At 40.0% G+C, this 12,213-nt stretch overlaps 1 protein-coding gene across 1 annotated transcript in view; it reads left to right on the top strand.

The window, feature by feature from the left end:
• CAMK1D (calcium/calmodulin dependent protein kinase ID) overlaps positions 1 to 12,213 on the top strand; it is a 154,138-nt gene that overhangs the window by 92,816 nt on the left and 49,109 nt on the right. Inside the window, exon 3 of the mRNA XM_070755030.1 lies at positions 11,105 to 11,179. Coding sequence (XP_070611131.1) covers positions 11,105 to 11,179 — 75 coding nt within the window. The remainder of the gene's footprint in view (positions 1 to 11,104; positions 11,180 to 12,213) is intronic.

Below are 12,213 nucleotides of genomic sequence, written 5' to 3'. Positions count from 1 at the left end.
TTTATTTATTATTTATTTATTTAAATTTGTATGCCGCCCCTCTCCGTAGACTCGCCCCTTGACACAGAAGCTTCATTGTCCGAAGCTGTTGGCAGCAAAACCGGTCTCTGATAACGTGAGGATTCTCCCAAACGAACCCCCACAGTCCTCGGAGCAGGAGCTGGCCCAGAGCCAACCACAACAAGACGTATGTGCACGCATGCCAGAGACCTGAAGCTCTGTGCTCAGCACACTGTTAATATAGAAACATAGAAACATAGAAGACTGACAGCAGAAAAAGACGTCATGGTCCATCTAGTCTGCCCTTATACTATTTTTTGTATTTTATCTTAGGATGGATCTATGTTTATCCCAGGCATCTTTAAATTCAGTTACTGTGGATTTACCAACCACGTCTGCTGGAAGTTTGTTCCAAGGATCTACTACTCTTTCAGTAAACTAATATTTTCTCATGTTGCTTTTGATCTTTCCCCCAACTAACCTCAGATTGTGCCCCCTTGTTCTTGTGTTCACTTTCCTATTAAAAACACTTCCCTCCTGAACCTTATTTAACCCTTTGACATATTTAAATGTTTCGATCATGTTCCCCCTTTTCCTTCTGTCCTCCAGACTATACAGATTTTCATTAAGTCTTTCCTGATATGTTTTATGCTTAAGACCTTCCACCATTCTGGTAGCCCATCTTTGGACCCGTTCAATTTTGTCAATATCTTTTTGTAGGTGAGGTCTCCAGAACTGAACACAGTATTCCAAATGTGGTCTCACCAGCGCTCTATATAGTGGGATCACAATCTCCCTCTTCCTGCTTGTTATATCTCTAGCTATGCAACCAAGCATCCGACTTGCTTTTCCTACTGCCTGACCACACTGCTCACACATTTTGAGACTGTCAGAAATCACCACCCCTAAATCCTTCTCTTCTGAAGTTTTTGCTAACACAGAATTGCCAATACAATACTCAGATACTACAATACCTTTAAGCCAGTCACATGTCCTTTAAGCCATCTCCCGGTCACATGTCTAGTAAGCCACAAGTGCATTATTTTACATTTGGAAAACATTAAACTGCAGTTTCCATTGCTTTGACCATTTATCTAGTAAAGCTAAATCATTTACCATATTACAGACGCCTCCAGGAATATCAACCCTATTGCACACTTTAGAGTAACCGCAGTAGCAGCAATGCACCCCTGCCCCTAAGGTACCATTTGGAGATATGGAGGATTTTTGCTAAAATCCATACCAGCTTTGGACAGATAAACCAGAACAGTTGGCTGGGTGATGACCTTCACGGCGCATGGTAGCTGCCTCCTCAATTTTGTCGCTTGTGTACGGGAGCCCGCGATGCTTTCTTATCCTTGGCCAGCTGCTCCTAACAAGTGTGCGAAGTGAATTTTGTGTCCTGCCAACCGGCAGAAGGCAAACTGTGGTGCAGAGGGACTATATCTTAAGCAACAGACAAGAAGTCGCTGCTTAATTAACCCTGGACTCGTTGCCCTGCGAAATTCCTGCAAGAGCTCGCTTGCTTGACGGGGGAAGGTTTCCGCCTGGCCCCTGAAGCAACTGCAAATCTTGTTTGGTAGATTTTATTTTATTTTGTCAATTATGTTTGGAAAGATCCCTCAGGGTGGAGATGGAGACGCCTTACTCCCAGAGTTCCCAATTATTTGCAAAAGACTTGAGATGCAACCCTCGTCTTAACTAAATATACGCTTGGTTTGATGTAACATTAATGTACAGCAAAACATTCCAATTTATTTATTCGTTGGATTTCTAAGCCGCCCAGTTCCTTATGGATTCTTAAGTAGAAGAATGATTATATTCCTAGCATGTTTGGTCTGGTTATTTTACATATCAAATATCAACTGCAGAAAAAACAATTGCTGCCAATCTGCCTTCCATTGAGGACCTGTAGACTGCACGAGTCAAAAAGAGGGCGGGGAAAATATTAACCGACTCCATTGCAAAATGTTGAAATACCATTCTGGATTTCCTATATGCCACCCTTAAATACCTATTGGGAGTAGTCAACAGTTCCCTAGAGTTAACAAACTACAGGTTACGGTGGTACCTCTACCTAAGAATGCCTCTACTTAAGAACTTTTCTAAATAAGAACTGGGTGTTCAAGATTTTTTTGCCTCTTCTTAAGAACTATTTTCCACTTACAAACCTGACCCTCCGAAACTGTAACCGGAAAAGGTGGGGAGAAGCCTCAGTGGGGCCTCTCTAGGAATCTCCTGGGAGGAAACAGGTCCGGAAAAGATGGGGAGAAACCTCCGTGGGCCTCTCTAGGAATCTCCTGGGGGGAAACAGGGCCAGAAAAGGTGGAGAGAAGCCTTTGTGTGGCCTCTCTAGGAATCTCCTGGGAGGAAACAGGGCCTCCACCCTCCCTGTGGTTTCCCCAATCGCACGCATTATTTGCTTTTACATTGATTCCTCTGGGGAAAATTGCTTCTTCTTACAAACTTTTCTACTTAAGAACCTGCTCACGGAACGAATTAAGTCCGTAAGTAGAGGCACCACTCTATTTCCTTTTTCCATACAGGTATTGTTGTCTTTTTCTTAATCTTCTAAAGCGGGAATCTAGCAAAGGCTCCTGATCTTCTTCTTCTTCCTCCTCGTTCTCTAAGTCATACTCTACTGTCATTGTCATATCTGACACCTCTGGTGGTCCTCCAGGTTCATCCAGGTCTATCTCTCTCTCATTCTCACTCTCTGCATCAGCTGGCAAAACCACTGGCCCAGGGTACCAAGATGAGCCTGACTCATCCTCCCCAGGATCTATCCTTACCAGAGTTGGTCGAGGAGCACTCATAACACTACTTGTGTTTTTTCTTTGCGTCTTTGCATCTTTTTTCCGTTGAGGATGTCTTCTCGGTATGCCATCTGTTCTCTATGTATCTAGGGAGCCACAGGAAAACACCAAAAATGCTGATTAAAAGCCAGATGCCCTAATAAGTCATCCATTTTCTCCCAACGCTTGCTGACAAATCTCTGCTCGTGTGTTCCTTCGCTCTACCACATGCTCAAGGGTCAAACATAAATCGTGGCCAACCTCTTCAGCAACTGCTTTTCTATTGATTAAATTACAGTACAGTTGGAACTTGGAATCGAGCAATATCTAAACCAGTGATTTTCAACCTTTCTTGAGCCGCAGCACATTTTTTACATTTACAAAACCCTGGGGCACATTGAGCAGTTTGGACAAAAAAATTTGGACAAAAAAAAGTTTGGACAAAAAAATTCTCTCTCTCTCTCTCTCTCTCTCTCTTCCTCCCTTTCGCTCTATTTCTCCCTCCCTCCCTCTTTCTCTCCATCTTTCTTTCTCTCTCTCTCCCTCTTTCTTTCTCTTCCTTCCTTCCTTCCTCTCTTTTTTGCTCTCTTTCTCTCTCCCTCCCTACCTCCCTCTATGTCTTTCTCTCTCTCTCCTTCCCTCCCTCTCTTTCTCTCTCTTGCTTTCTTTCTCTCTCTTGCTCTCTCTCTTTCTCTCTTTCTCTCTTGCTTTCTTTTTCTTCTTCTCTTTCTCTCTCTCTTGCTTTCTTTCTCTCTCTCTTGTTCTCTTTCTCTCTCTCTTTCTTTCTCTCTTTCTTTCTCTCTCTCTTCCTTTCTTTCTCTCTCTCTCTGAGCTTTGCGGCACACCTGACCATGTCTTGCGGCACACTAGTGTGCCGCAGCACACTGGTTGAAAAACACTGATCTAAGCAGGCTGAAAGGAACGACGGGAAGCGCCCTTTCTTCCTAAGACGGTGCAAAGCATTATTTTAATTCTCTTATTGGTACGTTTTGATCAGAAGGTCACTTAAATGTATCAGTGCAACGGTTGGTATGCTTCGGGGTTGGGTTCTAACTTACCTTGCTGCCGGTTTGCTTCCTCCTGTGCTTTGCAAATGCGCAATGCAAAAAATAAAAAATAAAAAAAATGCAAAAAAAAAGAGAAGAAGCTGAAAACAAGATGGCAACTCATGCGCAGTGTCAGAAACTCAGAAGCTCACATGAGCAGGGGGGGGGGAACCTGGAAAAATTTGAAAAAAAAATCATTTTTTTTTAAAAAAAGATGGCGCCCATAGACCGACACCAACTGAACTAGTTCTGTGACATCATTGTGATGTCACCAGCAGTTTGTTACCAGTTCGCGTGAATTGCTCCAAACCAGGAGGAATCCATCTCTGGTATGCTTATACGTAAATAAAATTTATGTTTAATAGAATAGAATAGAATAGAATAGAATAGAATAGAATAGAATTTTATTGGCCAAGTGGGATTGGACACACAAGGAATTTGTCTTGGTGCATATGCTCTCAGCGTACATAAAATAAAATATACATTTGTCAAGAATCATGTGGTACGACACTTAATGATTGTCATAGGGGTCAAATAAGCAATGAAGAAGCAATATTAATAAAAATCTTAGGATATAAGCAACAAGTTACAGTCATACAGTCAACATGGGAGGAAATGGGTGATAGGAATGATGAGAAAAACTAATAGAAATAGAAGTGCAGATTTAGTAGAAAGTCTGACAGTGTTGAGGGAATTATTTGTTTAGTAGAGTGATGGCGTTCGGGGGAAAAATGTTCTTGTGTCTAGTTGTCTTGGTAATCTATGAATATACAGAATTCAAGAATCCCTCAAACCACGTATGGTTTATAATTCGGTAGCAACATTATTGAATCGATCAATTCTATCCTTCCATCAAAAAAGGAATGTCTTCTTCAGGGTCTGGAAATTGTAAAGATGGACCACTTGAGCATGTTAGTATGTAAGAAGGAAGATATTGATCCGAGGAGGATAATTACAATATTTTAAAAATGGTATTGCTTCATTATTATTATTTATTATTATTATTATTATTATTATTATTATTATTATTATTATTATTATTATTATTATGCAGTATGGAATAATATGAATACAGTAGTTGAATACTAAAATCAAAAGCGCCTTTCAGTTTAAAATAAAAATTCAATCGTTTTTAATCGTTAATTCAGTAAAACAGCCTTTAGTCAAAACATTCAGCTGTGTTTTAAATTTGGAATACTTTAAACTTTAAATGTTTGCACATTTATTGATCTAGCATTTACCATTTCACTGTTCATAAATCTCACATCTTTTTAATAGATGGGATTCCTAAGGACAATATTAGACACCCCGCCACAAAAAAAAGTTACAAGCAATTAAAACAATATCTTAGACTTAATAGATATATAAAATATTTAACAAAAAGCATTTATAATTATTCTCCAGTAAAATCTTTCATATTATTCTGTGTCTGTTTTTCTACAGGGATAAACCAACACAATCTCTATCATATTTCAAAACATCACTTGTAGGATGATTATATATGTGGTTCTTTATATATTAATATATTTTTGTGTGTTTGTGTTGCTTTTAAGTAAATTGCATGGAGGGGAAAAACAGGAGTGTGTAATTTATTTTAGAGCAGCATGGAACCTCCCTGTCATAATTAATCACGGTTAATTAAAAGCATGCATTTCCCCATGTTAATTACATAGTAAATACACCTCCATGACTTTCTGAGATTTTAGATAAAGGAGTCAGAAATCTTTGCAAGGCAATGAATAAATCGATTTGCAACTTTGAGAGCAAAGTTGCTTCTTTATTATTATTATTATTATTATTATTATTATTATTATTTATTAGATTTGTATGCCGCCCCTCTCCGAAGACTCGGGGCGGCTAACAACAATATAAAAAGACAATGTAAACAAATCTAATATTAAAAACAATCTAAAAAACCCCCCAATTTAAAAAACCACTCATACATACAAGCATACCATGTATAAATTCTATAAGCCTAGGGGGAAGAGAAATTTCAATTTCCCCCATGCCTGACGACAGAGGTAGGTTTTAAGGAGCTTGCGAAAGGCAAGGAGTGTGGGGGCAACTCTGATATCTGGGGGGAGCTGGTTCCAGAGGGTCGGGGCCGCCACAGAGAAGGCTCTTCTCCTGGGACCCGCCAAGCGACATTGCTTAGTCGACGGGATCCGGAGAAGGCCAACTCTGTGGGACCTAACTGGTCGCTGGGACTCGTGCGGCAGAAGGCGGTCCCGGAGATATTCTGGTCCGATGCCATGAAGGGCTTTATAGGTCATAACCAACACTTTGAATTGTGACCGGAAATTGATCGGCAACCAATGCAGACTGCAGAGTGTTGGTGTAACTTGGGCATACCTGGGGAAGCCCATGACTGCTCTCGCAGCTGCATTCTGCATGATCTGAAGTTTCCAAACACTTTTCAAAGGTAGCCCCATGTAGAGAGCGTTACAGTAGTCGAACCTCGAGGTGATGAGGGCATGAGTGACTCTGAGCAGTGAGTCCCGGTCCTAGGGCCGCAACTGGGGCACCAGGCGAACCTGGGCAAACGCCCCCCTCGCCACAGCTGAAAGGTGTTTCTCTAATGTGAGCTGTGGATCGAGGAGGACGCCCAAGTCTATAGTGACAGCTAATCCATAATCCCCTATTTCCATCTTCTTTTATCATCATCATCATCATCATTATTTATCTTTATTCATTTTATCCTTGCTTTTTCTATTTACGTGCCTCTTGGGGTGGATTCTCGCCCAGGCTTGCAATTTTGAAAAAAAGAGACCGTGTGGTTGCGTGGTGAATGACTCACACTCTGCAAACAAAATACTGTTTGTTTGTTTCCCCGAGGTGAGAAAAATCCAGGTATAATTTCATGCCAATTTACAATTAGCAGTGGGTAGCCAAGGAACAATGGTGTATTTATTGCATAGAGAAAACACCCTCAAATCATTGAGGGAATGAAGAAATGATTGGCACACCTACCCGCAGAAGATGACAGGAGAGAAAAATGTTTTCTACTCCCATCACATAATTCGTTGGCTCCTTGACCTGTGTAATCGTGTGGGACTGGGTTTCTTAGCAATGGTTTTGGAATTATTACTGACCGGCTAGGCAGAATCAACCAAGATGATTAAGGGGTTGGAAACCAAGTCTTAATACCACTCTACTACGCCCTGGTCTGACCACACCTGGAGTACTGTATTCAGTTCTGGTTACCACATTTCAAAAGAGACATGGAAACTCTGGAGAAGGTGCAAAAAAGAGCAACCAAGATGATTAAGGGACTGGAAACCAAGACTTACGAAGAGAGACTGCGGGAACTGGGCATGGATAGCCTAGAGAAAAGGAGGGCCAGAGCAGACATGATAGCAGTCTACAAGTATACGAGGGGATGTCACAGAGAGGAGGGGATTACTTTATTCTTCAGGGCACCAGAGGGCCAGACGAGGAACAACGGCTGGAAGCTGACCAAGGAGAGATTCAACATGGAGATAAGGAGGAACTTCCTGACAGTCAGAGCGATCAACCAATGGAACAACCTACCAGCGGACGTTGTGAACTCCAACACTCTGGACATTTTTAAGAGAAGATTGAACTGCCACTTGACTGGTGTACTATAGGGTTCCTGCTTGGGCAGGGGGTTGAACTTGATGGCCTTCATGGTCCCTTTCAACTCTAACAATAGATAGATAGATAGATAGATAGATAGATAGATAGATAGATAGATAGATAGATAGATAGATAGATAGATAGATAGATAGATCAATAAAGTAATTAATTAATAAATTAATTAATAAATAAAAACTTTCTTACACAGAGATGCTACACAACGAAGGGCTGCAAAATTATTTACTCTCTCTTCCTCCCTTTTGCTATATTTCTCTCTCCCTCTTTCTCTCCCTTCCTCTTTCTTTCTCTCTCTCCATCCCTCTTTCTTTCTCTTCCTTCCTTCCTCTCTTTTTTGCTCTTTTTTGCTTTCTTTCTTTCTCTCTCCCTCCCTACATCCCTCTATGTCTTTCTCTCTCTCTCCTTCCCTCCCTCTCTTTCTCTCTCTCTCTTGCTTTCTTTCTCTCCTGCTCTCTCTCTTGCTTTCTTTCTCTTGTTCTCTTTCTTTCTCTTGCTTTCTTTCTCTCTCTCTTGTTCTCTTTCTCTCTCACTCGCTCTTTCTCTCTCTTGCTTTCTTTCTCTCTCTCTTGCTTTCTTTCTCTTGTTCTCTTTCTCTCTCTCTCGCTCTTTCTCTCTCTTTCTTCCTTTCTCTTTCTTTCTCTCTCTCTCTTGCTTTCTTTCTCTCTTTGAGCTTCGCGGCACACCTGACCATGTCTCACGGCACACTAGTGTGCCACGGCACACTGGTTGAAAAACACTGCTATAAAGGTTTGTGGAGATACCATCGTTCTCTCAGCCTTTCTTAGGATGTCTCAATTCCCACGTTTGAGATCTGAAAACGTAGCGGTTGTTCTGAGTAAAACACTAATCCCGTCAAATGATGAGATAAGTTCTTTCTGCCTTTGTTTTGAGACTATTGCTATGGCGACGTGAAAAACAGAAACACTTGTTCTTCGGGGAACCCTGTGGAGTGGAGAGCCGCGAAGCCTTCTTGCTTTGAGTAACCACTTTTCATTTCCTGCAACTAAACCACAGGGTTTGGGGTTTTTTAAATCAAAGAGGAATTCTTCCACTTTGTTAAAAAAAAATTCAGAGAAGCAACCATCAAGATAACAATTAAAAATAAATTAAATTTAAGGAAAAAATACCAAAAAATAAAAAATGCAAAGCAAAAATATAATAATAAGAAGAAAAATATTAATAAGAAAAGAGGACAAAGAATTCTCCAATTGAAAACTTCAAATGAGTTGGGAAAGTAATTTCCCAAATGTTGGTTATATGTTTTTTTTGTTTCTTTGTATATTTGCGTTTACTTGTTTTGTTTGTCATTGTAATGTTTTTATTATGTATAAAAATTCAAAAAAAATTAAATAAATGGAGAGAGAAATAGTTAAGAGATGGAGATAGAAAAAGAGATAGTAGGAAAAGGTGAAAACCACACCCACCCACCAGTGATGAGCTGCTATGGGGATGGTCAGATATGTAGAAAAATTTACTACCACACTGTGGGCGTGGCTTGTTTTGTGGGTGTGTCTTGCTGGCCATGTGATCAGATGGGAGTGGCTTGATTATCATGTAACGGGGGGTGGCTTAAAGGTCATGTGACTGGCTTAAAGGTGGCCAACTTGACCTCACTCACACCAAGAGTTTACCCTTAGGGTTAAGGCTGCAAAACTTTTTACTACCACACTGTGGGCATGGCTTATTTTGTGGGTGTGTCTTGCTAGCCATGCAACCAGGTGGGAGTGGCTTGACGATCATATAATGGGGGGGTGGCTTAAAGGTCATGTGACTGGCTTAAAGGTGGCCAACTTGACGTCACTCACGTCAAGGGGTTAGGGTTAGGGTGCCTGGCCTCTCCTGGCCTCAGAGAGATACAAGATATTTACTATTACTGAACATCCAAAATATACTATTTATTGCTATGTATATATGCCATATGTGTACATAGAAATATAGAAGACTGACGGCAGAAAAAGACCTCCTGGTCCATCTAGTTTGCCCTTATACTATTTCCTGTATTTTATCTTGGGGTGGATCTATGTTGATCCCAGGCAAGTTTACATTCAGTTCTTGTGGATTTGCTAACCACGTCTGCTGGAAGTTTGTTCTAAGCATCTACTCCTCTTTCAGTCAAATAATATTTTCTTATGTTGCTTCTGATCTTTCCCCCCAATTGTGATGCTGCAATTTCGCTGAGGCTCCCCTCGCTGGGAAACCCCACCTCCGGACTTCCGTTGGCAGCAAAACGCCTGTTTTCACGCTGGTGGGATTCCCCTGCTGGGATTCCCCTGCAGCATCGCAAAAACACGGAAGTCCGGAGGTGGGGTTTCCCATGGAGGGGAGCCTCAGGGGAATCCCACCAGCGTGAAAACGGGCGCTTCGGCTGGCTAAAGGGGTGAGTTTTGGGCTTGCACACATTAATCGCTTTTCCATTGATTCCTATGGGAAACATTGTTTCGTCTTATGAACGTTTCACCTTACAAACCTTGTCCTGGAACCAATTAAGTTCGTAAGACAAGGTATCACTGTAATTGGTTGATTGGGGAAAAATTGAAATTTGAGAATTTGATTTAAATTTTGGAAGCCAGATGGCGAAGATGAGAAATGGTGGTATCACTATATAATGATATAACACAAAATTTACTTGTTGTTTAGATTTTAAACATATAAAACTTTATTTTATGAAGTAGGTGATATATTATGAATAGTCTCAAAAGAATAAAGGGAACCCTCAAAGAACCCATCCCAGATCTGAATGAATGAAATATTCTCATTGAATCCTTTGTTCTGTGCAAAGTTAAATGTGCACAACAGCAGGTGAAATTGATTGTCAATCAGTGTTGCTTCCTAACTGGACAGTTTGATTTCACAGAAGTTTAATTTACTTGGAGTTATATTGTGTTGTTTAAGTGCTCTATTAGCTATATGATACAATATTAAAATTTAGATAAAAGAGATTTTATTAATGTTTGCATTGATGTAAGGTCAGTTTTTATAGTAAGATGGAGAAGAAGAATTTTCATTTAGACTTTTTAGAATGGACAATGTTGTATAAAATTAATATAATTTTTAGATGAGAAGAGCCTCCATTGAGTGAGTAATAAGAAAAGAAAATTTATATATGATTAAATTTAAGCGTTGTTGTTGTCTTTATAACTATATATTGTTTTATCTTATGGTGGAGAAAATAAAAATAATTATACCCCCGCACCCCAAAAAAGAAATACTTCCATGCTTGGGACCATTCCAAAAAATGCAAAAAAAAAAAAAAGGTTTCTAATACAGTATACCATGTTTTGGACTTCTCAGGCCCTTTTCATCATTCTAATTCAATTCTCCAAGCCTACTTAACCTCTGAACTAACCGTGGTTAATCAGAGGGCGCCCCCTGCTGTTTAATCTTTGAAAAGAGCCTCTTAACCTTGCAAAAAAACCGAGGTTAATGGGGTTTTTGCATGCTATAGATAAATGGATTTAGCTAGAGTCCCGTTCTGAATCAACACAAACTCCTAGTGGAGAAATCCTTGCAATTTTCTTGGCCAGATTTCAGAAGTCCCTTGCCATTGTCCACTTCTGAGGGCGGAGAGAGAATGACTGGCTCAATTGTACAAATGCACCATCTCTGGGTTCTTAGCTTTTTTGCCTTGTTCTACTCTCTTTTATATAGGATCAAGCATGAAAATATCGTGGCCCTGGAAGACATTTATGAGAGTTCAAGCCATCTGTACCTGGTTATGCAATTGTAAGTATCGGTTTTAATTTATGTTTTGTTTTTTGTTTTTAAAAACAACAACTCAAATTGGCAATGTGTACATAACGCATGTCTATAGCTGAGATCCTATAAAGCTCTGGAAACCACCCTTGCTCATAGAAACCTAGAAACATAGAAAATTGACGGCAGAAAAAGACCTCCTGGTCCATCTAGTCTGCCCTTATAATGTTTCCTGTATTTTATCTTAGGATGGATCTATGTTTATCCCAGGCATGTTTCAGTTCAGTTACTGTGGATTTACCAGCCACAGAATCGAATTGAATAGAATAGAATAGAATCAAGTTGAGTCGAGTCAAATAGAATAGAATAGAATAGAATGGAATGGAATAGAATAGAAGAGTCGAGTCGAGTCGAGTCGAGTCGAGTCGAGTCAAATAGAATAGAATAGAATAGAATGTGGAATGGAATGGAATAAGAACAGAACAGAATATGGAATAGAACAGAACAGAATAGAATAGAATAGAGTCAAGTTGAGTCGAGTCAAATAGAATGGAATAGAATAGAATAGAATAGAATAGAATAGAATAGAATGTGGAATGGAATGGAATAAGAACAGAACAGAACAGAATATGGAATAGAACAGAATAGAATAGAATAGAATAGAATAGAGTCGAGTTGAGTCGAGTCGAGTCAAATAGAATGGAATAGAATAGAATAGAATAGAATAGAATGTGGAATGGAATGGAATAAGAACAGAACAGAATATGGAATAGAACAGAGCAGAACAGAACAGAATAGAAAATATAGAATAGAATAGAATGGGATGGGACGGGACGGGACGGGACGGGACGGAATGGAATGGAATGGAATAGAATAGAATTTGGAATGGAACGCAACAGAACAGAATAGAAAAGATGGGATGGGATGGAAAAGTACACAGAACAGAGTGGGATAGGAGAACAGAACAGAATCTGGAAGAGACTGTGGGGGTCTTCTAGTCCAATTCTGTTACCTTGATCAGGCGCTATAAAACTCCCTCTAATAAACAAATCCACGGTCACAAT

Source organism: Erythrolamprus reginae, chromosome 6, assembly GCF_031021105.1.
Source record: "Erythrolamprus reginae isolate rEryReg1 chromosome 6, rEryReg1.hap1, whole genome shotgun sequence".
NCBI lineage: Eukaryota > Metazoa > Chordata > Lepidosauria > Squamata > Dipsadidae > Erythrolamprus > Erythrolamprus reginae.
Note: the sequence above shows the minus strand (reverse complement) of the source record. Positions and strands in the feature narration are given on the sequence as shown.